Source organism: Mus pahari, chromosome X, assembly GCF_900095145.1.
Source record: "Mus pahari chromosome X, PAHARI_EIJ_v1.1, whole genome shotgun sequence".
NCBI lineage: Eukaryota > Metazoa > Chordata > Mammalia > Rodentia > Muridae > Mus > Mus pahari.
The window spans coordinates 122,339,102-122,365,746 of NC_034613.1; the positions used below are offsets into that span (position 1 = coordinate 122,339,102).

At 39.5% G+C, this 26,645-nt stretch overlaps 1 protein-coding gene across 5 annotated transcripts in view; it reads right to left on the minus strand.

Annotated features, from left to right (window-relative positions):
* Positions 1-26,645, minus strand: part of Dcx (doublecortin) — a 77,730-nt gene that overhangs the window by 19,453 nt on the left and 31,632 nt on the right. For 3 of the 5 annotated variants that reach the window (XM_021187550.2, XM_021187552.2, XM_021187551.2), the window contains exons 4-5: positions 4,986-5,088; positions 4,252-4,389 (exon numbers count right to left, since the gene is read on the minus strand). In XM_021187550.2, coding sequence (XP_021043209.1) covers positions 4,252-4,389; positions 4,986-5,088 — 241 coding nt within the window. The remainder of the gene's footprint in view (positions 1-4,251; positions 4,390-4,985; positions 5,089-26,645) is intronic. The other 2 variants (XM_029534063.1, XM_021187553.2) reach the window with 1 other exon arrangement.

Below are 26,645 nucleotides of genomic sequence, written 5' to 3' on the forward strand. Positions count from 1 at the left end.
AGCATTTGAAATGTAAATAAAGAAAATAATAATAAATTAAAAAAAGAAAAGAAAATTGTGGAAAAAACATCAAGGTCCAACCCCAGTCTGTCTCCAGTCAAGAACATGATGGAAAATGAGATGATTTGCCATTTGAACATCAGTAAATCCACTGCAATTTCAAGCTGCTTTCTATCCTCTTGATAATTAGCACCTTTAATATGAAAAAACAGAAAAGGTGTCACATGAAAAAAATGGGATAATCAAATGGTTTTCATGAGATGGTCTTATGGTGAAGCAGTTTTTTTTTTTTTTAATCATAGGATCTATATTGCTAGAAAGATATTCTGTGATATGCTGTTAAAACAGAGGGAGTGTCTCAGAGGTGGGAGGTAGAGTGGGGGCAGAAGGAGAGAGAACACTTAAGTAAAAAGATAATCTAAGAATATTGTGGTTTAACCTTCTGTATCATGAATATTTCCTGAGGGTATAACTCATTTCCACCGCTGTTATAGAAGGGCTATAATGTTGCATTTCATCTTCAGAGTGAATGGAAGTGACACCATTGACTGATAGATAGTCTTCCTTTCCCCTTACTAACATCTTGAGCCCTCTAGTAATTAGAGAACACCTTGGACTCTTCCCTCACTGACTCTCGTTATTCCCTGTTCCTCCTCAGAATCACAAAACTGTCTCACCGTCCTCAGATGTATGCACAGTCCAAATCCTCTCATTTCTTCTTTTGGGAGAGTTCATTTTTCCTCTTTGCAATAAGGTGTGTCAAACTAATTTCAACTTCTTTGACTACCTTATCAATATTTTCGAAAATAGGATTATTTTGAAGAGGAAGAAGAGGTAGAAGAAGCAGAACCAAGATTTGAGTGAAGGGATTTCTGACTCTTTTCTCCTTGTTTTCAGCTTTTAGGACATAGGCCTTCCTCCCACCCACCCCAAGCACGTGCTCCTGGGATTTCTTCCTCTCTCAGTTTTCTCACAGAGACTATGAAAACAGGAAGAGCCAAGGAGAGAGTAGTGACAGTCACCAGAGGTGGGCACATTGTTAAAAAGGCTTCTAACCCATCTAATCCTGTTCAAATTAGAAAGTTGTTAGCAAGAGCTTCCTTTCAATTAAGCAAACTAATTGCGCACAAAGCAACAGGACACTGGGGAGAGAGAGTACCACAGAGCTCTCTGGGAACACAGTATCTGTGTTCTGTCGATCCCCTTAGTCAGTACTCGTCAGCTGTGCATGCTCAATCCCACATGGTCTGTCTCCCAGGATTTGAGGGTGGTTGTGTCCTTGCTCCTGCAGTCATCTTTAGCCCCTTCCTCCTGTCAGTGGTACCTATCTACATGGAACAGGGCATGTAAAACAGGATGGGTGGTAAGGTCAGTCAGTTGACCGACCTGGATCTACAGGGATTTAAATATATTACATGAAAATGAAGAGGGTAGGATGCTGTTTTTCAAAGAACGATGAAAGAGCCCATTTTCAAGTGTGTGTAGTCAAAGAACAAGTGAACAATGTCACCAGCCAGGTAGAGTTGATGCTGAGATTCCAGGTGCTGTGTTCCCTTCTCTGGAGGATACACAGATCCCTGAAGACAGTGATGTCTCTAAGTGGTCCCAAGTGTACTGATTAAAGAGTTTTCTAGGTAGTGAGTAATACAAGTTAAATTATACATTCTTAATTCAAGTTCATTTGACCCGAATGGCATAGAAAAAAAAAAGTGTCTTTTGGCTTGTGCCTTGCTTCTAACCCATGATGGCTGGGTACTAAAGTGACTTTAATGTTCATCCACCTCATCCTGATCTGCTCATCCACTGAAATACCAATATAGGAACACACCCAAACTCAAGCTTGTTGGTTTTGATAGGATGTTTATTCTGAAATACTCACCAAGTGTAATTTCAACCGACCCCCTCCCCCCAAAAATCAAATAGTTCTACCTCTCATTGTTGTTATACGGTTATTCCTGAAACATTTTATCATATGTGCTCTCACATGATTCGCTCCTTGATTAACAAAGATACAGAAATTTGAGACTTGCCAAGTTTAAAGTATGTAACTCTTCCTCTCCTTTATGGATGGTGGCTTCAGAATTTGATCACACACTCCATTTCACAATTTCCCACTTCTCCCCCACTGTACCTCTGTCTTATTCTTGATATCTCCTTAATGCCTTAGAGAGGGAAATCTCAACCAATAATCCAGCCAGTTCCATGTTTTCTCATGTTTTTTATTCTGGTCTAAATAGTTCCCATTTCCTCTGTACTTGCATAGAGACATTTTTAGAAAGCTATCTGAGAGTAGCCAAGGTGGCTAAGACTTATTTCAGAACAAAGCCAAAAGACAGACCTATGGTTTTCACACAACCATCCCAATGTGACCTTGGGTGCTGTGCCTGGATTGCTTCGGTTAATTGTTCCTGCTAAATATAAATAAATGCTTTTGTTCCTCTTCCCAGACTCATCCATCAAAAAAAGCAAGATCTGAGAACCCAGAAATAGTCCTTCAGGGATTCATTTCATTGAGTTGGTTCTCAAGCCAAATTCAATCATAGATGGTGAGATACTGTAGATTTACAAGATGAAATGTGAATTTTAAAGCTAGTTCCTGCTGTGTCTTGGAAATTACATAGTTGTAAAGTAGCTAAATAAAATGGAGACAAGTCTTCCCTGTTGGAAAACACATTTATTTACCCAATCTTGCAATATTTGTGGGTAGAACCTAGAGCTTCACTTATGTGAGGCAAGTGCCTACAACTGAAATCTATCTATAGTCAACCTTGTAATATTTTCATACAAATGAGTTTCCTTAAGAAGGGGAAAATGTGGGGGGGGGGTAGCTCTAATCTTCCTGTAGCTCTGCCAAGGATATCAGTTCACCTTGGAGTGACACTAGGGGAATTCATAGAATATGTTCAGGTCAGATCATTAGCAGCAACAGTACCAACAATAACTTACCTGCCGCATTGAGTTCAACTCAGCACAAGGTAATGACCAGAGAGCACCCCAATATCCTTTGGCCTTCCCATACCCCTGGCCTGGAGGTGGGGCCAGAAAGACACTGAGAAGCAAGGACCATGCAAAAGAAATCTTTGCATTCAACACACTGGGAATCCTGGACCCTGCCTCATGTAAGTAGCATAGTGCAAAGAATGCCTGCTGAGAGGTGACAATGCCTGGTTCCGATTCTTGGATACTAAAGGGTTGTGTGACATTGGGAAGAAGTGAGGAACTGCACCTCAGGTTCTCAATGTTAAAAAAAAAAAAACAAAATACCAACAACCTAGATAATTGTCCTTCTGTAACTTAATTCATAGCGCTATTGTGATGGCCTTCAGAGATGATGAAAATGGTTTTGTTGTTGTTGTTTTTGCAAAATCCACAGCATTTAATTCCTGTGAAGAATTACTACCTTGAATCGAATCTCTTTCAGCTAAAGAAGAAAGACATTCTTATATTGCTTAGCACTGTAAGTAGTCACTAGTTACATTGAAAGTGGCTAATCAGATTTCAGATATACTCATTAAGTATAAAATACAGAGCAATTTCAAAGAAGGTAAGCATGTCAATAATTTCTTATATTGATCACATGTTGAAATGACTACATTTGAGTTGGTTAGTAAGTACAAACTAACTATATTAAGTTTATTTTCTTTTAATTTTAAAATGTGACCACTAAATATTTAAATTAAACAATATGTATATGATGTCATATGAAACCCATTATTTTGTGTAATTGATTATACAACTTTCAGCAACCATATAATATACAAAGCTTGCATTATTACCACTTTAGTTCTATTAAACAGAGTTAGTATGTCAGGAAAGCCAGAACAGCCAGGGAAGGCTGCTTATGTTTAACAATGGACAGGCCACTGATTATAATTCCTTCATAGACTCTTGCTGGTTTGTGTCCCTGGACCCAAGAGCTAATGAGATTATTACATATTAAAAAGTCAGTGTGGTGATGCATGCACCCATAGTATTAGCACTGGGGTGACATCCACAGGATGATTCCTGACACATGCTGGGTATTCTCGCCTCATCAGCAAGCCCTAAATCTCAGTGAGAGAGCTCTGTACACAAAGCAAAGTGGAAAGAACCTGAAGAACGCACATATTTTTCTCCATACAAGCTATTTTATGTCTCTGAAAGAGAGATCATAGATATACTGGTGACCATGACAGAAATCAATTGTGTCATGCAGAGGGCATCAGCCTTCATTAATAAAGTTAACTTGAACAATAGGAGAAGAACACTCACCGTCTTGGTCGTTACCTGAGTCAGCTGGAGACTTGCTGCGGCGCATTGGGCCTGGGCTTTTAGCAGATGTCTTTTGAGGTGTTGGGGAAGCCTTTGGGCCAGCAGCGGCAGATGGATTCCCTTTCATGACTCTGCATTCTGAGTGAAAGAACATAAGCAGCTTAGAAAGGAGAATCTCTAAGCATATTGCCAGCATCTCAAAACCAGAATATCCACCTCGGCCAATGCACCAAGTGGCTCAGGAATACAAGGTGTTCCTCATTTTTTGTATGTACGTCTGTCTGTATGTGTGTGTTTACATATGTATGTGCACTGTGTGTGTGCTTGGTGTGTGTAGAGGTCAAAGACAATAGTTCTTTGACCCCTGGAACTGGATTATGGTTGATTGTGAATTACCATGTGGGTGCTAGAAACCAAACCTAAGTCTTGCAAGAGCAACAAGTGTTCTTAATTGCTGAGCCATTTCTCCAGCTCTTTGGCCACAGTTTCTTTATTTTGTTCTGATACGAAAAATAGAACCAAACAACATGGTAGAGGACAAACTTCTGTTTAGAGACTTACCAGTTTACTCCTACTTAAAGGTACACTCAAAAGACAGATGGAGGGTAATTTGGTCAACTGAACTTTTTAGGAAGCTGAATTGAGTATCTTCCAGGCCATATACACTCATGAAAATCCTAAGGGATGGAAAGGACAAGAAGGAAAGCAAAACAAATCCCAGTGGTCATGCTTACCATTCTCATCCAAGGAGAAATCATCTTGAGCATAGCGGAATTTTTCAGGACCACAAGCAATGAACACATCATCATCACCAAAGAAATCATGGAGACAGGTGACCTATGGAGAAAGCAGAAATACCGGATTAGTACTTTATGTCCTTATAACAGTAACTTCATCTGTTGGCAAGGGACACAACATCACATCTAAGCCATCATCACTAACTCTCAGGCATTTCTGTTTTTCTTTACCTCAAAATACCAGTCACATTCATAGTTTTCACTATGATCCCTAGTGAGTGAACATAAAAATATCATTGCCTTTCCATGTTTTAGGTATGGTCACCGTGTCTCCACGTAATTGAGACTAAGATTGAGATGATGCCCAAATGGTTCCCTCAGAAGAAAAGTCAGCCATCATAGGTTTAAAAGTACCCATGGTCGAGGCAAAATTTGGGTCTAGGCCAAGGAAGTAAGAAAGATTGTACGCATCTTCTGATGTATAGACCTTGTAGCATACTCAAAGTTGGAAATTCCTCTCTTCATATGCATGTGTTCTAAAGGTAGATTATTTTAAATTTTCATTGGCTATATGAAGGCTGGACTCTCAAGTTTAAAAATACTAGTACAGTAATGAGCTAGAATTCCATTCCATACTGAAAAGAGTAAATACATGTTGACCATTTTAAGCCTCATCAATGGCAATGGGTACCATAAAGCCATGTTCCCAGGACCATTGCCTTTGAGTGTGACATGCATTGCTACTTTGGTTTGTTTGTTTGTTTGTTTTCCAGTGGAAACAGTCTCTCAGCTCCCTTCTGAACAGAGAAGTGAGGATCCCTGGGAAAGTAGCTTGATTCCTGTAGCTGCACACTTCTCAGCTTTCCTAATTATATTTGATAATCAGTCCAGCACACCAGGCAAACCCCAAGAGAAACCGTGGAGTCAAAACCATGCTTGTCCAACTTCTTGGCTTGTAAGTGTTCAAAGCCTCTAACTGTTCAAATAATCTCATTCAAGCTGCCAGGAACTGCCTATCCAAAGGCACAGTCCTCACAAACTAACAACAACTTGCTACGTACCGTAAGCAACTTGTCACATTTTTAAAAAAATGTTTATATTAATATCATCATCCCCTACCCAAGATCTCTTCAATCTCTTGTTTCCCCACCCAAGATGATTGTAAGCCTTATACAAAAAGAGAAATGCTTAAACATTACCTCTTACTGGGTAAGCTTCCCAATCATCTATGCCACAGGAAGGAAGGGGGATTGGCAGGCTGCCAGGGTCCCTGAGATTAAGCTTCATCCTAGTTATGAGCCGCATCCTCATCAAACACACCCGTGTCCTTTGGCAGCCAGAGTGTCTATCCTTGATAAATTTACTACACAATCACATAATACCGATTAGAGTTACTATTGATTAAATGTTTACTCCGAGACAGATTGGCTGGAGTATTTCCAAATCTGTCATCTCATTTCAGACTCAGAAAACGCTATTGCATTCACTATTTTAGAGATGAGAAACCTGAGAGTCAGAAGTAGTCCAGGTAAAAAGCATCTAAGTGATCTAACCAATGTGCCCTTAACCACTAGGAATATGGACACCTACATAGATCGTGGAAACTGGGAGACAAGAATAAGACTCAGAGATATATTACACAGATCACAGTCTGATGGTATGATACACAATGAAACAGAGCATTTCAACTCAGTTTCAAGGACGAGAGAACATAGAGGTGACCCAGATTCTGGCTGACAAGGTTAGTTTGATGGATATTCTTCATGTGGTCTGGGAATCAGGTTCAATAAGAGAGGTCAGTTAAATGCTTTGACCTCTATTCTAGGTCGCCTGCCAAAGGCTTTAGTCACTGGGTCAATACAGTCTGGAACTTTTACCTTTTAGATATCAAATGGATCTGCATTGTTTTCTTGATTGTGGCTACCTTCATTTTTATTCCTGGGTGAGGAATGTCTCACCCTTGAATTCAGCTGGTTATCTCCAGCAATTAGCATTTTCTTTCAAGACCCCATTGTGCTTTGGGGGCTAATCCATACCACTGGACAAAAGACCAGGCCCATCCCTCCCTCTGAATTTCCTTATGGATCCTGATTATGAGTTTATGGCCTAGTAAGAATTTAGCCTTGGCTGTTTCTGATTGGACTGAATAAGAAGAGAGGAAGTAGAAACATTAAAAGAATTTTGATGGGTATAAAATGAAAAGTAGAAGGAAGAATCAGTTGTGGATGGGAACAAGCATGAACATTCAGAGACTGAAAGTTAAGTAAAGTACAAACGTAAGAATAAGAAATGACAAATGTCTACAAATTTAGACATTGATTTTTCTCAGAGCTATCGTAATTGCTAAAAATATAATATTGAATAGATGATTTTTCTTCCCAGTTACATGACATGGTATCTTAATCTGGAATAGCAAAGCAGTAGAGTACTTGCTGTTACAACATCCCCATTCTCCCACAAGCTCAAGTCTCTCCATCTCCTCTCAGGCTTAGCAAAAAGCTTTTGGCGAGCCCTCCCTTTGGGGATCTTATAAGAAAGGCAATGTTCCCTATGTCTTTGACAAATTCACAGTGGTGTTCTGGCTTCAGATACATTCATGTTGCAATACAGCTGTTCAGCATCAGGTTTCTTGTGTGATCCTGCTCCCTATTTTACTGGCTTCAAAACATAGACAAACACATCTCGCATGTGTGGATACCCAGGTTTTCAAAACTACTTTCGATGTTGAGACTCAGCAGCCCCCACCTTTGTTATATGATGAGAAAATAGAACATCTTCCATCTTTAAAACATGAGGATCTCAAGACACAAAGAGTCAAAGCTTCCCAAGAATACACAGTTGGCTCATGAAAGAGTTGGGACTAGCACTTAGGCATCCTGCTCCAATTCAGAACAAAATAATTCAATTGCTTGGCCGAGCATGACTCCTTAAAACTCTAGACAGGAGAATCTAGTCTCATTCCATGTCCAATACTCATTAGACTGTCACGTTGAAAAAAAAGTTTCGTTCTTAACTACATTTTTAATCCATGGGCAAGAAAAACCTTGCCCGTAAGTAAACACTGAGTATATGCTCAAAGAGAGGGGCAGGAGAAGAAAGAATTTTAAGAAGAAGAGAAGGAAGGAAAGAAGGAAACAAAAGAAAAAGACAACAATAATGGGGCATAAGAAACAAATCTCAAATGAAATAATTGATGCCTGCTTTTTAGATTTTTCTGGTGACACTATGACACCAATCCCACCTTGGCTCACACTGTAAACACATCACTGTTATTTTCTAATTAGCTCTCTAAGGCCATCATTTTTAGATGAAAGTGACAAGCGTGGTAATAGAATACTCACTGTGACATCACAGCATCCTTAAAGAATAAAGGTCTTGCTGACATCAGCTCACTCTAAGCTCTCTCAAGGAGAGAATACATAAGCATGCATGACACCTTCCTTTATAATTAATCAACCACCAGCACAAAATCAATAAAATTAACTCACATTAACATTGAACTATTACTTCATGCTTTAAAAAAAGCAGGTGTAGAGGGGGGGGTTGCATGGGTGTACATTAGCATGAACAATATAGTATTTGGATGGTCCAGTATCAAGTGCAGAAATGGAGGTAACAAATCACTGTGTGGAAGCAGTTTGAGTTTATTAGCTGTGAATGGAAAATTCACCATGTGACTTGATTTAGGGTTGATTAGATTCTCTATCCATATATTACAGATAATGGCTATTCTTGCATGTGCCTGCTGTTACTATATTCTATAATTCACTTACCTAACTCTTCAGAAAGAAATGTTCTTCAGGAAGATTTACAAATCTCTGAGACACATTTTTGACATGTGTAATATTTTTAGTGAAAGCTCAACTCCCCCATATTGATCATTAAGCACATTCTCAGGAAAAGGGAGTATGCGAGAAATCCTGAGACAAACAATAAAAGGCTCCTGCCTTCACAGCTGACAGAGTAATAAGCATGTGTGAACTCCACAAATAATTAGAATACAACGCAGGCTGTGGTTAGCACTGCTATAGAGGCAGAGAGTAAGAGGAAGCAAGGAAGACAAAGAAAACAGCAAAAATAAAGATCACTGTGGCCTCCCACAATAATTTATATACATGGCATGAAAGTAAAAGTGAGACTATGTAGGACCCGTGGGGGGTGGTGATGACAAACATGTTCAGAGTACACAATAAGCTGGAATTGAATGTGGTTATGAAACCCATGAGTAGATAGTTGTCAATAAAGTGTTTTATACAGAGGACTGAGGAAGACTTGACAAGGAAGACAACTCACAAAGTCAGTCTTGAGGCACAGACAAGATATAGGTTGATGGATACAGGGGATGGTCTAGGTAGAGGTAGCTATGGGAACAAAGGGCAAGAGGCAGGAGTATGCCATTTTCTTCACAGCCTTAAAGAAAGAGAGCTACCTCTAATTGGATATAGTAATCGATTCTACCCCTCCCAAAATGCTGCACAGCACAAATGCCCAAATCTGTATGCTAACCTGCTGTGCAGACAAAACATCCAATTAATTGCCTCCTGGTAGAATTCAGGGTGAAGGGAAGGGCAAAGAGCGTCAGCACATCTATAGGGAGGACTCGCCCCAGTGGTGAAGGAAAAGGCAACCCTTGTGGTATAGCAGACAAACCACATTGATTTCCCAGCCTTGCCAACAAAGTGCCACGGCCACAGAGTGTGGCTGGCAAGCTTTGCAAAGTGAGTTAATGAAAGCTTCAGTAAACATTACCAGTGAGCCTTTCTAGAAGTTACTGCCACTTTCATTCTGGAACACTTCCTGCTTGTCAGCTCTGGACTGACTCCAGTCAGGGGCTGACCCCGACTTGGCTTCATAAGCTATGCAAGGTTGCTAGGTGACCCCGATTTTCTTATCAAACTCTTTTACTTCTTGTGGTTATCTTCCAGTTTTGCTTGTGGGTTTTTCACAACAACATACGGGGGTGAGCAGTGCAAGCAGCTTCTTAATTCTACAGTGCCTTTTATTTGGCACAGATCTTTTTATTCAGTATCTGCACTCCCCTCAAGCCTTTGAGGAAATAAAAACAATGAGGCTTGTATTTCTACAATGCTTTTTTAAAACTGTTTTTGAAACCTTTCTAGGAGGGAGACTATTTGGGAAAAGAAAAGCACTTAGTAAAGAAGGTCGAGAAGAAGGAAAAGTTGGTCATAGGGATTGAATGTGGCCAAAGAATATTAAATACTCAAATGAAAATATTGTAATATGTGTTCCATGACCATTTGCTAATAAAAAGGGAAATCAAAAGCTTTTTTTTTGCATTTAGTCTATGCCACATTCTTTTTCCCACCACTAATTTTCCTCCCACCCCAGTGCAATCAGGAATCCATCTACATCCCTCCTGGACACTTTGCCTTTGCATGACCTTATTCCACCTGGAAACTCTATTTCGTTTCTGTATCCAATTCATAATGAAGTCATTTCTGCTGTGTTTCTGATAGCTCTAATATCTGAAGTCTAACTATCCTGTCTCTTTGAATTCTCTCTTATGGTGATTCGTTTCTTTGTGTGCTTACTGTATTTTATTGTAAATTTGTGTCTGGGTGATTTAAATCATTTGGAATCCTGAGGAGGCCTAGTTTGGAGAAAGTTGTAAGACTCAAAGGTTGGATTTTTTTAAAATCAACTTCTGTGTGGGTTTTGCCACCACTTGCTTAAAAACAATGTAATCCTTTTCTCAGCAAAAGCTGTTCTCTTGAAGCATCCTACACCTTCCATGAATTGTTTTCTTTTCTCCCTCTTTCAACTACATCCTGAGTACTGTCCCTGTCTCCTCATGGTGGTGGTTGGTTTTAGTTTGTGGTCCATCCCACGACCTTAGAAAACAATCTTGCCATGCTGACTATGAAGTTGATACCCACCTCCCACTATTGATACCCACCATTCTCTGGCAATTTTCAAAACTTCTCTGGTGCTTATTCCCATGGCAAGTAATATCAAACCAACTCATTCTGATCCTCCAAACCTAAAGTGCATTAGGTCTCAGTCTTTGACTCAACGACTCGTCCTCAGAAGACCTTTTCACAGGTACTTGGGTAGTAAGATACTGTGAGAAACTTTCGGAATATAGGAATATATTGTGGTTAAGGTCAACTGATTTTTCCACTAGTCTTCTTAACCAAATAGCCAGCAGTGACTCAGTTTACTCCAATCTTGAATGTCCTCAAGACTGAAATCTAAGAAGCCAGAACTCAACTGAGATATTGACACTCAAGTTCATCCTTTGTTCATTCTTTACAGTCCTTATTTTGGCTTGGTGAAAGGCCACAGTTGTTCTGCATAGCTTTTGCTAATTTGCATTTGTTAAGCGATTGCATGTCCATTACTCCGTTTGGTGCATTAGCCCCACCCCTTTTAATACATAAAGCAAAACTGGGGCCCATGAAGGTGAAGTGATCTTTACGGGTCCTATTTCTAGTTAATGATTCAGCTGGTGTGAGAACTCGATGGAACTTATTTCAGTCTGACACAGAGTGCCTAAGACATGTAGCAAAGGCCCCTGCCACCATAGACAGGAAAACCCTGGGTAGGGAAAGACAGGAGAGTCAGGATAGCACCGGTTTAAGAAAGAGGAAGCACAAGAAATAAGACATTCTACTATATTTTACCAGGAGCTGGTTTATGGTTTACTAACCTGATCTTAGGTAATGCCAGCCTCTTGGAAACCTGGTAACCCCTCACTACTGAGGGGTGTTTTTTTCCCCTTAGTTTTCTTTTGCCACTTTCCCCAACATTCTGTATCAGTTCCCACTGGAGGCCTCTCAGGCTTGAGAACAGCTGCAGAGGTGCTGGAGTTAGGCTGTTGAGTCCATGCCCAGGACTGACACCTGCCCTTCCATGGGGCCCTGGGGACAAGTTGGCTCAGAAAAACAGGGACGAGACAGAACTCCATTCATCCGAGAGAACTGGGGTGGAAAAACCCTGACTGATCCCTTGGCACCATTAAACTCTTAGTTTGGCCCTGGGCCCACACAATTTCAGGTTCTGTTTAGTAAGGTGAATTAAAAATGAAGGAGCGCATTTGCAGGACTGATTGCAATAATCTATTGCATATAACAGTTATCGGTTGCCTCCTGTGATCATAGCACGGAAAAGTCAAAGTTGTAGAATCTAATAGAGTAAAAAATATCTTTTTTTTTTTTTTTTTTTAAAGAAAGCTACGTTGAAAGTTAATATTTGCCTCTGGCTTACTGCTTTCCTCTGGGCATAGCTTCCTCTCCTGTAAAGTAATGATGCTGAACTGTCAAGGTTTATGCTTTCTTCCTGTCACAAATCCTTTGGAGAATTTGACAGAATCTATGGCTTCTCCCAAAGGGGGTAAAATGTGCCTAGATAGTTCGGTGTCAGTATAACTGGGACTGTGGTGGGGGGGAAGGGTTGAAACCCATCTCCAGATTCTGAGAGTCTCTGGCCTGGTTGATTTCCGAGGACTCTTCTAGCCCTGACAGTATGAAACATTCCAGGTTAGACACAGTTAATGAGCAGATACACTCCAGCCAGAATGCTGGCAGCTGTTGTGGAATCACAGAGGCTTAACTGTACCCCGCTTCCCAGGCTTCCTGAGACTCCATTCCAAGGGAAGCAAAGGATATAAGCTCATTCTCTGCAAACTAAGTCCAAGGGAAGCAAAGGAGTGCAAACTGATTTACAGCAACGCAGAGACCTGAGTGTGCCTCAGGCTATTGCCTCCCAGGTTGCTAGAGTTTAACAAGGATCTGAACTTTGCAGGAATGAGTAGATAGGAGAGTCATAGCCTCTAAACATTTTTCATGACTGATTTTTGGATAGTACAAAAAAAGCATCACTGTTCAATTAGTAAAGAGTAGAGAAGGCTATCAGTAACATGCTAAGATTTTCTTAGGAGCTTCTTCTTCTCAGTGTGTCCAGAGACCACGAACCTGGCCACGAACCTGCTACATTTCCTTACATATTATCTTCTCCTTTGCAACTTTGTATTTTGTTCTCCCTGCCCAAAAAAGTCAAGAGAGAAACAAATCAAGAAGTTCTGCAGGATTTTCAGTCAAGGTTTCTGTGCAAAAATATACGAAACGGAGAGTGGATACCCTAAGTAGAGTTTAGCAAAGAGGACAGATTGCAGAAGTGGCGAAAGAATACACAGAAATCAGAGGAGATACTGTGGTATCACAGAGACATCAACAGTGAGCTCCATTACCAGTCTTAGACCTAAAGAAAAAGGAGCAGCTGCCAGAACTCAGGGAGGAGGAGGGAATGTCAGTTGTATGGAGAGGACTCACTGTCAGGAGTCGTGACCTTTAGTAGAGATAGCTAGCGACCTCTCAGGCAGGGTGCCAGGGAATAGATAGCCTAATTTCACTAAATTTCTCCTCCTGGCCTACGCTCAGCTGGCCAAGCACCACTGTAATCAGAAAGGGAGCCTCCTCATTAGGTTCAGCTTACAAGGTCATGTAGCAGTGAAGAATTGGGCAGAGTGGAGAATGTGCCTGGAGGGGAAGTCTTGGAGCATATGTGTACTATTGTAGAAAGGAGGAAAGAATCATTGTGCCCTGAAACAGAAAAGCGGTGTGGATGGCACCTCAACAATATTAATATTATTTTACATATGCTCTTCTCACCTCTTCTATATTCCAGGTTATGACAATTCCTTCACTGCTTTTTTTTTTCAACCATGGCTCATATAGTCACTTAACTGCCTTGGCCAAGATTTCTCCCCCACTTCTTCCCTGGCCTTTGGATATAACATTTCATCCATTTTTTTTTCCTTCCAGTATAAAGGATACGGTTGAATGAAAGCGGCAAATAAAGGGGGGAATGGAGAAATGGCAGGTAAACAACAAGAACTTAGAGTGTATTCATATGCCTTAGAATGCAGTTACCCAGAAACAAAAGATTGCTCACAGTTGTCTTCAATTTAGATATAAACCATATGGCCATCAAAACTGCACACCAGGAGCATTTGGACTTGAGTGGCATATAAGGAAATTCTGGCAGTTCCATTAACCATAATGGAGTTGGTGAGCCAAAGTGAGAGAACACTTCAGAAGGATGAGGCGTGAGGCATCTATTCTTATTATAGATTGCTGCTTGGAGAATGATTTCGAAAATGGTGAATCCTAAAAGTCACAAGGCCAAGTTTAGAGCTTCTAGAGCAGTGACATTGGGGAACACTTGGAGAGCATTGTGGTCATAATAAGTTTAGGTGTGCTGTTTGTGAAAGCTGTGCATGCCGTGGAGCATACCACACTTCACAGGGCATCTCCCTACAGATGTTCCCATTGTCTGTTGCTATGTACTTTTTGACCCTTGGCCTTACTTCAAACCCAGTAAAAGCTTATTTCCTAGTTCCCAACTGCTTTACTGGTTAATGACTCAGCCCTCCTCGGTCTGGGTTTTGGAACCTCTTCTAGTCTAGGCATCCTTCTAAGATTCATGGTTTTACTACAAGCCTGTTTTTCCTCATTCCATGGAAAGACCAATAGGGCTTAGGGATTGATAATTACACTGATGCCGGTTCCCCCTCAATCTCTGTGAAGAAGATGTCAGTTTGAGGAAAGAAAAAAGTCAGTGAATTTGTACAAGACAGACAGATGGGGAAAAGAGGTGAGAGTGTGGGACAGGGGTGCGGAGGGGCACAGCAAGCTGTCAGACCACAAACCGAAGCAGAGAGGTGTCTTATACCACAGCACTTTAGAGCCAGGTAAGCAACTGTTTTCACATTTTAAGTAAGCTGGGAGTAGATGTTGAAACAATGTCTAGTTTAGCTACATTTCAAGTGTCAGTCTCATGTGCCTAGAAAGCAGAATAATGAAGGATCGTCCAACAATTTTCCAAAGAATTAATATGACGGTGCTAGAACTAACTGCTGTTTCCCTAACAAACCTCTCTTCCAGAATCCTGAAGCATGGGAGGTTCAATCACACACTGCAGTGTGGTCAGGGACAAGTGATTTAAATGAGGCATCTCAGATTCTTTATCCGGTAAAGGATGCAAATGCCCTTTGATTCTCTGTGGGTTTTTAGTTTTGTTTTTCAGATTAGAACACGAAGAGGTATTTCCTATGGCTATCCCTTGAAAACCATCCATATATTTTTTTAAGACAAGCTATTATAGCTACTTCACAAAACGCAGGCATCAAGAGAAGCATGGGAAGTAACTCCTATTTTAGAGGAGGGAGGAAAGAGGAGGGAGTGAGGAACAAAAGGAGCAAGGAGAACTCACAAGCAAAAGACATCTGCTTTATTTCTCTTTATTCCTATGGAGCATCTGACTTTCTTCCTTAGTAGTACTTTAAAAAAACATTATTTTTATGTATAAATTATCTACAGATAAGGATCACCACGAATTATGAACATACTTCTAACATATTTCAGAATTAATCACATAGTCAAAAATTTATTCTCAATTTGTTCATTTATTGAATCAATTTTTTTAGTGCTCATGATGCTTCACTCACTCACTATCAGGAAACTGTAAACTCACTGTTAGGAAGAGAATAGTAACCTTTAGGAAAGAATAAAGAAAGAAATGGTCCCTATCCTCCAAGGATCCCTTTCTCTGGATTGTTCTCATTTGACTTGCTGCTTTTACAATTAAATTCTCTTCTTGTCTTTAACCTACATTTAGTCTATCAAAAATTAAAAATTTAGACCCTGCTTATGCAATCATCCACACTGCTTGACTGTTCCAAGTTTTGACTCAAAGCAGTTCCTTTTCTAAGCTTGTGTACTTACACACTTAAATTTGTCCTCATCAAGAGAGGATCGAGGCGAAATGCATTGGCAATGACCAAGGACTGGTTGCTGAGAAAGGGTCAGATGGCTGTAGAATTCTGATAAGCTTGTTCATCCTCAAGTGTTTGGTCATTGTCCTGGCTAAGCAACCTCAGACCCCTGGACAGGATGCAGACCCCCACAGAGGACCAGAACTGAACCTGATGTAATGACGTCTCACATCACTTAACATCTGGTAAAAGATATTGAAGAGCATCGATTGTTCTTTACCCTTTGCATAGAAACCATCTTTAGAACTATTTCCACTTCTTTTAGATCATCTTCACATTCTTTCAATCTAATGAGCCAAATTCATTTAAATTTCAGAAATTTTCAAATGTTTGAGGAATTATGGCTAATGCCAATACTAAGAGTTTCCCTAACTGTGGAAAAAGCCTTGGGACATCTAAGATTGACACTAAGTAAAAGTTCTGTATTCTCCCCCCTCACAAAAGGACCTTTCTTTTCTACCCTCTAAATCCATTTTACCTCCCACACAGGGAAGTAAACCTAGTGGCAAGTTTCAGCAGGAATGCAAATTGAGGGATGTGTACAAGACAGAAATAGACTTCATAAAATGGCAACCAGTGTGATCGCCTGGAAGGCACTCAACTCAAACCTTTCCACTTTGAGCAAAGGAGTGTTGTTTACATTTGCCCCCTTGAAAGGGCTGCTAGGATCAGGAGTCTGGTTTTCAGGCTTTTAGCAGCAAATCAACCCCTTAGAGAATCACAGCCTGTTTCTCGATGAAGGACTTACCCAAATAAGTGGTAAGATCCATGTCGAAGGGACAAGAACCTTAGCCAGACTTAAAGGAGATAATGCAATTTCTCAGTCTCAATAACAACCAGACCTACTTCATTTTCTGCAGAACAACCCCACAATATTGGGTCAGGAGACAAGCTGCAGGCTTTTCAATTTTGTTTTCTTCACATTTACAGTAGATCAAGGGTCATTTAACTAACACATAGTTGCAACAGAGTTTGGATGAATTTCATTTTCCAGTCACTGGAGGCTAACCTTTTAAAAAACTACACTTGTATTTTGATTTCAAGTGTTGTCAAAGAAAATGCTTTAAAAAATAATCTGTCATTCTTTTACTAAGGTAGAAAATATTTTAATCCTTGCAACATGTTTACTATTATGTCTCTGTATCCTCCTAATACGTAATACAGGACAGGATGCATAGTAGGTTCTTAAAAAATATGTGATATTTAGGTTTGCCAATGAATTCGTACTTTTGAGATATTTGTGTCTATTATCTATATCATTGGTGCCTCCTCCTTTTAAAATATATATGTATATATATAAAATCATATACATAGATATAATAAAAACATAACATGCATATATTATATAATAAAAACATAAGCATATGTCCTAAGCATATTAATTATTAATATACTTTATTAATTTCTTTGAAATCATTTCCTGTTTTCTTATTATGTCAGTCATAAACCAGAACCTAATTGTAATCTCCAAGGCAGCTGTGCATTTTTCTGGTCCCTTTTGTTCCGAGGCTCTAGTCATCCAAGTTCAGCACAGAGGAATCAAAGTACAGCAATGAGAACATACAGCCAAAATAATGGGAAGGGAAGGAAGACAGGAGGCCCGTCTGTAATGCTTGCTGGGCCATGGTTCAGAGAAAACGACCTTCCTAGACTGAGCTCTCTTTTTACACCAGGCCTCTGTCAATAACACATTTATTGGCCATCCTGACTTTCAGCCTCTGATTTGCCCAATTCAAAAATACTTTTTCCAAGAAACAGCTCTCCTAACCATGGCCCCTGACCATTACAAACAATGCAGTTGAAAGGTCCAAGTGAAAGAAGCCATTTTCTCCAAATGAGTCACCACCACCTGGAAAGTTCTTGGAAACTGGAAAAGAAGCCAGAAGGCTGAAGACAAGGAAATAGTAAACTAATTTTTGCAAAAAGAAGAAAGAAGTGTATCTTTGAAAATATAATCAATAATTATCTTAATGTTAATAACCAGAAAGGACAGAAAATTATTACTAGTGCATAGTTTGTAGCACTTGTTAGAAATTATTGTTAGTGGATACAAACAAGGACCAGAGCGAGGCACACCTAGTGACCTTTTTTTTTTTTTTCAATAAAATGACATCTGGTTGTTGAAGGAAAGTCCATTGAGAAATGGACTTTAATTACTTACCATGCTCTAGAAAAATACCTCCCCTTAATTTCATTCCTGGTCACTAAGTTCCTACCCTATATCACAGTTTTTCTGAATATTCTATTTGTTTCATCAGCTCAGGGCCTGGGAGCAGAGGAAAGAGGACACTTAAGGAATTTACAGTGTCATAGAGAAAGTTTTCTTTGGTGTTATGCTTCTGTGCTAGTATACAAATGGGATCTGTGTGCTCTATTTCAAGACTGGAAACTCTTAGCTTAGATATACTTCACAAAGAAAGTGACATTGGAAGCAATCCTCTAGAGTTAAGAAATACTGTGAAGGATGAGACCATAACAAGTTTCGACATCCCATCTTGATTATATATTTGTTAGCAAAGCAAAGAATTTTAGTACAATGAATTAACTGTAATTGAACAGCTCTGCCAAAAAATAAATAAACCATCGTATTACTGATATTAGCTGGAAAAAAAGAAAAGCAAGACTTACAAGTTTAAGACAGGACAGATGGAGCAAAGTAAAAGATGCTTTCTGTCTCTCTAAATTCTGGACTACACTTAAAGTTCCACATTTATCTGTTCAAAATTCAGTTCTGTAAGATGGATTGAAATGATTACTAGCAGAAGCCCTTGGAAGCTAACTTATCTTCATGTTATCAAGAATCATTAGAATCGAATGTTAATAGTGTGGGGTGGAACAACAGAGTGAAAGGAACTCTGAAATAGGAGGAAGGAAACCAAACTTTAGTTCTGTCCACTCAAATAAGTAACAGTATGGCTTGGGAATGTCACTTTGCCTCTCTGGGGCTGACTGAAGATCTGGGGGACTCTGAAGATGTTCTCCTCATCCAGAAGGTTTCTTTTAGGCTGCTTCATGGGAAAAGGAGGGAACTGAAATGAAGATTCTGTAATTTCTCATTCTTTTTTTGTTTTTCATTTCAGTGACAGAAATCTGTTAATAAGATTAAGAACTGGGATTCTGGTTAATATCTCATTTTTAAAGTACTCGATTGCAATATATAATAGTTTGAAGCATTTTAATATAACATTCTAGTCTTGGACATTGTTGATAGAGTGTGTGCAAATTAATAAAATTAATTTCTATACAGTCCCCAATAGTTAGACTATCTGAATTTTCTTCTACTCAGACACTATATGTTGAGAGGGGCATTCACAAAAATTGAGTGTGCCCAGAGAAAAATGGCTAAAGCGGAAAACAATGTGAGGATTCATACTATGAATTTAAGGTTGTTTCTTCTGTAAAACAAAAGATGGGGCTTTGAAAGCAACCACTTTCAGCATACCCAAATATCTGAAGGGTGATCCTGTGAAAGAGGATTTGCATTGTTCTGTTAAGCACTTGAAAGGTGGCCTAGAACTAGTGGAGAAAAAAATTTCCGAACAGATTTTTAGTGAACATAAGTATGTCACAAAATAATGGATTACATGACCTTATTTAAGAAGATATATTTATGCATCTATGTGTAAATTAGTAGTTCCCAAATTTGATATTTGTGTGTGTGTTTAAAAGATAATAAAGAAATGGTTGTGCTTAATGAAGTTTTTGTTTTATATTGGAGGTGAGACTAGTTGGCCCTATAAAATTTACGCTTTTAGCATAAAATATTTCATGCTTCTAGAAAGAGAAACCGTCACTCTATCAGTATATTTGAAGTTTAATTTCATCAATTGTATTAAGCTCCTAAACTGGTTTTATGAATCTAATCTTCAGGCCTGTTGGGAGCTATCTCCTTGTAAACTGAGAAAAAAATAAGCCAATCTAAATAGCCAACTAAGCAAATAAACAAGTTATCTTCCATCACAGGCTCATTTGTAGCTTTGTGCTTCCTCTGTAACTGGCTTTAAATCATTGATGCATTTCATTTATGGTCAACTTTACTGCTCCGATGCACAAAGCTGGAGCGGAGTTTTCCCTTATCATAGCTGACTTGTTCTTGTCCCTCAGTGAGTGATGGCAAACATAAGCATGAAATTAGTGATACTCAAGCCAACTGCTTTATCCAGCTCCTGAGTTTATGAGATTAGCGTGGTCTCACTGCAAATTACTGGCTCTGGGAAGAAGCAGTATTCCAATTAGTGGCAACTGTGGAGCTGATAAGGTTAAAGCATTCGAGGGTTTGGCTCTTGTTCCTGTACATCAGAACTTGAGCCATGTGTGAGAGACTGCACAACTGGTTAGAATTCCATGTGTGCTGTTAACAACAGCAATAAGGCCTTGCAAGAATTCAGGAAAATAATTAAGAAACCCATAGAAGAACTATGATGGGGGTGGAGATCAAGGTTGGAAAAAAATAAGTGAAAATAGATGATTGTTTTTGAGTTACAAAAGAATAATCATTTCAGCTTTAGTCAAGTTCCTTAAGAACACTTAACTCTGTTCCATTTCCAGCTTCTCTTCATAGCCCTTGTCCCTCCTCCCCTGCCACCACCACCTTCCATGTCTCATTGAGAGTCAGAGGAGTAATGACCTGACAGATTCTCAGGACAATTATGACCCCCCCCCAAATGTAACAGTATGTCAGAGTGTCAAATGTAATAAAAATGTGTTCCCCAAGTTATTCATATCCCTTACCATTCCAGCTTCACAAGTTGCTTATACAGTTTCCTTAGGCTCCAAGCAGAAAGATGGATTTGTACCTGCGAATGGATTCCTGTCCTATAGAAAATAGTGGATTTGAAATACTAGGAACATAGTAAACTGTTAAAGGAAGCCTTCACTTTCAGTCATTCTCAAGCATCCTAGGTAGCGGTACTGAGTTGAGCAAGGATTGTGCCTTGGCACAGCCTTACTCAGAGCTGAAGTCACAGAATGAGATGTGTGTGGTCTTTGTGCTGAGAGTAGAGATGGTGAGTCACCTCTCTCCTCAAAGTACATTTTCACAGTTCCCCTGCCGGAGTGTCTAGCTTTCCTCTATTCACAGAACCTCAGGACCACAGACATTTACTTAAATTATTCATTAACCAAATGCTAGTTAGCTGTTAGCATGTGGGAGACATTTGTGATAAGTGGAGGGGATTTGCTGAAGAACAAAAATGTTACGTTCTGTGCTCCTATGCTGTTGACAGATAGTTGGTGAAAACTCGTAAGTGACCAAACTCGATCACATAAATGTAAAGCTAAAACCAAGGTTCTCAAAGTGAGGTGTTCGGTACTTATCATAAGAGTATCGTTTGCCTACTCATTTACCTCCCAATGGGACCCTTGCTCAGTCAGGAAGGTAGAGTATCAGCATAGGAATAGACATTCAGGGAAAAGCCTAACCTGATTATGCTCCAGGTAAAATGTAGGAAGCCCTGCCCTTCTCCAGCATCACTTGTGGACCTAGTGTGGACGCTCCTGATCTCCACTACAGAGCACAGACAAAATGGGGAATATAAGTAGATAGAAAAAAAGGGGGTGGATAGCTAGCAAATTTGAAGAGGTCTGAAATACTTCTAAGCCACAGTTCTGTGACAGACAATAGAGCTCCAAGGGCACTGACTAGAAGGTATGTGGGACAGGATAAACCAAAAGGATGGTGGGGACCAGAAAAGTGAGATTTGATATATCCCAATTCAGACATATCTCAAAGACAAGTTTTGGTTGACTCTTTGAAGCTTTTCATGAGAGACACAACCTACAAGCCCACTAGCTTTAAATTAGCACTTTAAATATAGCCCACTTTGCCTAGTATTTATTATGTAGCCAAAGATAACTTTGTACTCCTGTCTCTACCTCTAGGTACCTGCTAGTGTCCTGGACAAGCTTTGCACCTAGTTTTATTCTTTGGCCACTACTTATTTTATATTATATATTTCATGTGCCACATCTCTTTCAGCTTAGTGCCTAACATTGTGAAAGTAATGAAGAAAACTATTTGTAAAGGTCACGATCGCCCAACTCCATCTTTGGCTTTCTCATGCATGCTAGACAACAGATGTTCGTAATGAAGATTAAGTGAAATGTAATGGTCCTAATTGCCATTTGCACGGGCCACAGATACCATCCAGTTCACACGCTGCCTTTCATGCTCTTTTATGCTTTACCACATAACACATTTGTATGTGGCTGGAGCGAATCTGACTGGCAGTGACTGCTGGCTGCTCTGTATTGAGATGCTGACCCAGCAAAGGCTCAGTCCAGAGAAGCAGGCAAAAGTGGCGGGAAAGGGCCTACACATTTTGGTTCATACTGTAGCTGCTTTGTTTGCGGCATTAGTAATGGCAAGAAAGAATCACTTTGGTTTGAAATAAACTCAGGAATTACCTAGGGAGATTAGAAGTAGGCCGCCTTCTGCATTTTCTTTGCAAACCTGCTCCTGCCTTTTTTGGTTCATAAAGATTAAGAAAGGGATTACAATACAAATTTAAGCAAAACATGTGAGTACCACTATTTATAGGAGAGACAGGTTCGAAAAATACATGAGAAAGATCTCAGCTCTGACAGTGACAAGGAAATAAAAATGAAAACAAAAAACAAGGTGCTATTTTTAATCTACCTGATTGGCACATTGTATAAAAGGCAGATAAACATCTAGTGCTGGTGAGGGTGTCAGAAAATTAAATTTGTGGGGTGATTTGGAAGGCAATTAACTAACAAAATTTTAAATATTCTCTTTTTATAGCCCAGCAATTTGGCATCCCCATACCCACTTTAGGATGCTTTTGCAAGTACATCAAAGGAGACACATAAAATGCAGCTACTAAAAAATTGGCAAAAATTCTACATACTTCCTATTTAGCTGCATATAATATATGTGTAAACATGTGGATTAATCTCTTAGAGACCAATATCACAATTCTGGTACCTCTGAGAAGGGAACATAAGGGGAAAATTTTCAATCTTACATGCAACACTTAATAATCAGGATATATATTCACACATTACTCATATGACTGGTTTTTTTTTTATTTAAAGGCAACCAAATTATAGAAACTTTGTAAGCCAGAGAAAAGGTAAAAAAGTATGCATAATTCTGCCATCTAGACATATCCACTGATGTTACTAGTGCATTTTATTTTTCTAATCTTTTGGGGGGGAGAATTTTTATAATTGTCATTTATAATTTGAATCTTGCTTCTTTGCTTACTACAACGCTTCCCAACCATGGTGTGATCGACAGCTTGGGTGAGCTCTCTTTGTGCTGTGGGCAGCTGCACAAACCACTGTACGGTGTTGACCAGCATCACAGGCCTCTAGTGTATTCCAGTAATGTCCCCACAGTCAAGGTAATCAATAATGACTGAGAACATTGTGATATTTCATTGGCTGAACAAAATAACTCCTGCTCAAGAATTATTGATTCAATGTATAATTAATATAATGTCATTGTATGAATCTTCACAACATAGCCCATGTTTTCAAATATATTATCCATATAGTACCTTTCATTTGCCCTCAGATCTATATCTGAATATATTCAGTCTAAATCTGACAAATGCTTCGTGACGTTTCCTTCTCTAAATCAGTTGGTTTGGGGTTTCATCATCTAGAAGTGTACTCTGGCTCCTCAATACCGAAGCAATTAAACAGTAAGCCCCAAGTGTCTTCCCCTGGCATCTGTGGACTAATGTTCAGATCATGGGTCAAAGAGTAAGGCTAGTAATCAAGAAATCCAATAAAGGCCGCGGTGCTTGCCGCCAGATGTGAGGCCTGCTCTTCAAGGGAATATGTAGCACTACCGCACATCCAAAACTACCCTAGCTGTTGGGGATGCAAATATGACTCTGGAATTTTATACTCTAAAATCTATTCATGGCATAACACCCAGAGGAATTGCTCAGGAACATAAAATGTAAAAGCAGTGACAACAGCCCTTATTTTGAATACTGAAATAGAGCCTGCATCCCTTATCCGTTCCTCTGTCCTCAAGGTCTCATTTTGCCTCTCCTCCCGGAAGGTGTAGAGAGGGAGAATTGTACTGTCAGATTCTGTGGCTCAGACTCCCAGTTCAAGGAGAGGGGTGAGTTCATTTCCAGAGCACAGGGAGGGTGGTTATCAGGTTTCATTGTGTGAGCTTACAGCATGGGAATTTGAATTGCTGGCTCCCCAAACTCCCCCAGTGAGCCCCTGCCCTGGATTCCCCAGCTCTGAGGTAGCTTGAATGTTTGTCTACACGTATGTCTGTCTTTCTGTCTGGCTCATGTACCAGCACTGTGGGAGAGCAGGAACAGGTTGAACACTTAATTTCCTCAGGGGCTGGATTGCTTCCCTGTCTGCCCATCTGGCCTTTTTCTGACAAGATGTTCCCTGGTTATTTGAAGTCTACAGACATTATGAAATTGAGCCAAGAGAGACTGACCCTGGTGTGAAATCTAAAGAGTTGATAAAAAAAATCTCTTCCTAGCAGAAAAGGGAGTATTGCAGGATATCATTATGCCTTGTAAATAACCCATGCTCCTCTGAAAAGCAAGACAAGTTCAGGCAGTGAAGCTTCCACAATGGTTTCTTGAAAATCGGGACTTTATTGTATGTAGGGTCAGTCACTGGCCAAATGCTGGACTATTTCCAGTTGGCATTCAGGGGAGACAATGCTTTGCTCTGAAGCACAATATGTAATAACTCTGCCACATGCTTACTCCCTTTGTCTTCTATAGTTTGCCTTTGTCCTGCATGTCTCTGGCATTAGGGAAAATCTAAAGAAGTGACAAATTTTGGACAATGTGCTATATAACAGTATGCTCAGCGGTCCCTGGCAATCACTGTTATTATTGTGGATCTCCATGAAAGCCTGTCTCAATCTGTGTTTTTACATCCAGAAATCACTGGCCATGCACACAAGAAAGACCTAGAGCAAAATCAAGCAGATTTTTTTGTTTATTCTTTTAACCCCCTGATGTCTTATTTTTTCCATCTAAGTCCCTTAATGACATGCCTTTCTTTATGCAGGTTAGCCAAGCCATCATAACTTACTCCTTGGAGACGTTTATTCATCACAAGATACAAATACTAAATTTGTGGTAGTAGCTAAATATGTTACTATTTTCTTTCCAAGGCATTCCAAATTACAAAATGGAGAGAGGAAATACTTTCTACCATGGTTGAAATCGTGCTACTTCTATAACCAACTAGCATTAGCTCATGATTAAAAATGGGATTGGGGGGTCCTAAATTCTACAATTTTCATGTTTCAAATACCTATCAAATTGAACCTGCTCTCGGTGCTCCAATTGTGTCATGTTAACTGTGTGAAGTTTCATTGGCTTCATGGAAAACTACTTGTGGACAGACAGACTCAGCCCTGGCTTTGGAGAGAGTGGCTTTGGATGTGAGACTAAAGAGACAAGAGGCACTTCAGATACAGCAGGTCTCTGTAGAAAACAACAGTGATTTAAGTAGACCAATCTAAATGGAAGCGTTTCCAGAACCCCGAGATAGTGTCTAATTCTATTTTTCATTAACAATGCTGTTTTTTTTATTGTAGGATGTCTGGCTCTCTTTGTTCACTGTACTCAAGCATTTTTCCAAGGGGAAAAAATTCAATTTGGAAATATGTGACACCAGTTGGGATTATTGTCAATTAGCTTTTAAAGAACAGAAGTGGGTTTGTGGAAGGTTGAAAATTAAGTATGTATACCTTACTTGTATCAGTGTTTACCTTCCTGTTCATAAAATCATCTCTTCTCCCCTACCATATGGGACTCCAGAGTCCCTTCAGTTAGCCATTCAATTCATCTGTATTTCCTAGTTTAACTCACATATTCATATATACAAGAGCTTTATTGAAAATATTTTATTTACTGTGCAGTTCACTTAAAGTGTACAACTCAGTCCGTTCTAATGAGCTCATAGATTTGTGCAACTATCATACCAATCAATTTTAGGATGAGCTTCTTTCTACACACACACACACACACACACACAAATCTCTTGTCCCTTTCCTTTTATAATCTCAGTTCAAAAGAAGACAATCAATTAACTTTCCCTGTCCATGGTAATTTATATGTTTAATTAATAAGTTAATTTGATTTCTGGGTATTAGACACACAGCCTCATACATGCTAAGTATGATTTATTTGTTTAATTAATGAGCCAATCAATTTCAGGGTATTAAACATGCAGCCTCGTACATGATAAGTATGTGCTCTACCAGTAAGCAAAATTTTCAGCCTCAAACTCACCCATTTTAGGACAAACCATTAGAAAACCCACACTGAGGGAAATGGCCCCAAAGAAGTTACTTGTGAGTACCATGAAGGACTTATGACATGGCTAAAGAGATATGACTGCTAACCAGCAAGTCATATCTATTAGCATACACTTCCAAGAATGAAAAGTATTACATCAAAAGACATTGAAAGCAGGGGAAATAAACTGGCATTACTAGATTATCATACCTCTCATCAACAGCCCAGTTCCTTCTCCCTGATTCTATGTTTTATATCATATTCCCAAAAGAAAGAAAACAGGCAAAGTATTACGTACCCTCAACTCACTCTGCTGTGTATTTCTATAATTTACAACATGGAAGACAAAAAACTCATAACTCTTTTAATTATTCCTACTCCCATCCAAGGATTGAGGAAAAACTTGCACTCCCAAGGATGTTTCCATTTCAGAGCTATTGTTTCAAGTCAGAAATCACTAAAGTACATCCTTTTTTTTTTTTTTTTTTGAGACAGGGTTTCTCACACCTATAACAGTGCCCTTGTTTTCCTGAAGACCTGTGTTTACTCTTGCAGCATCCTCTTTGTAATTGGCTCAACAAGAATGTCTCAAGCATC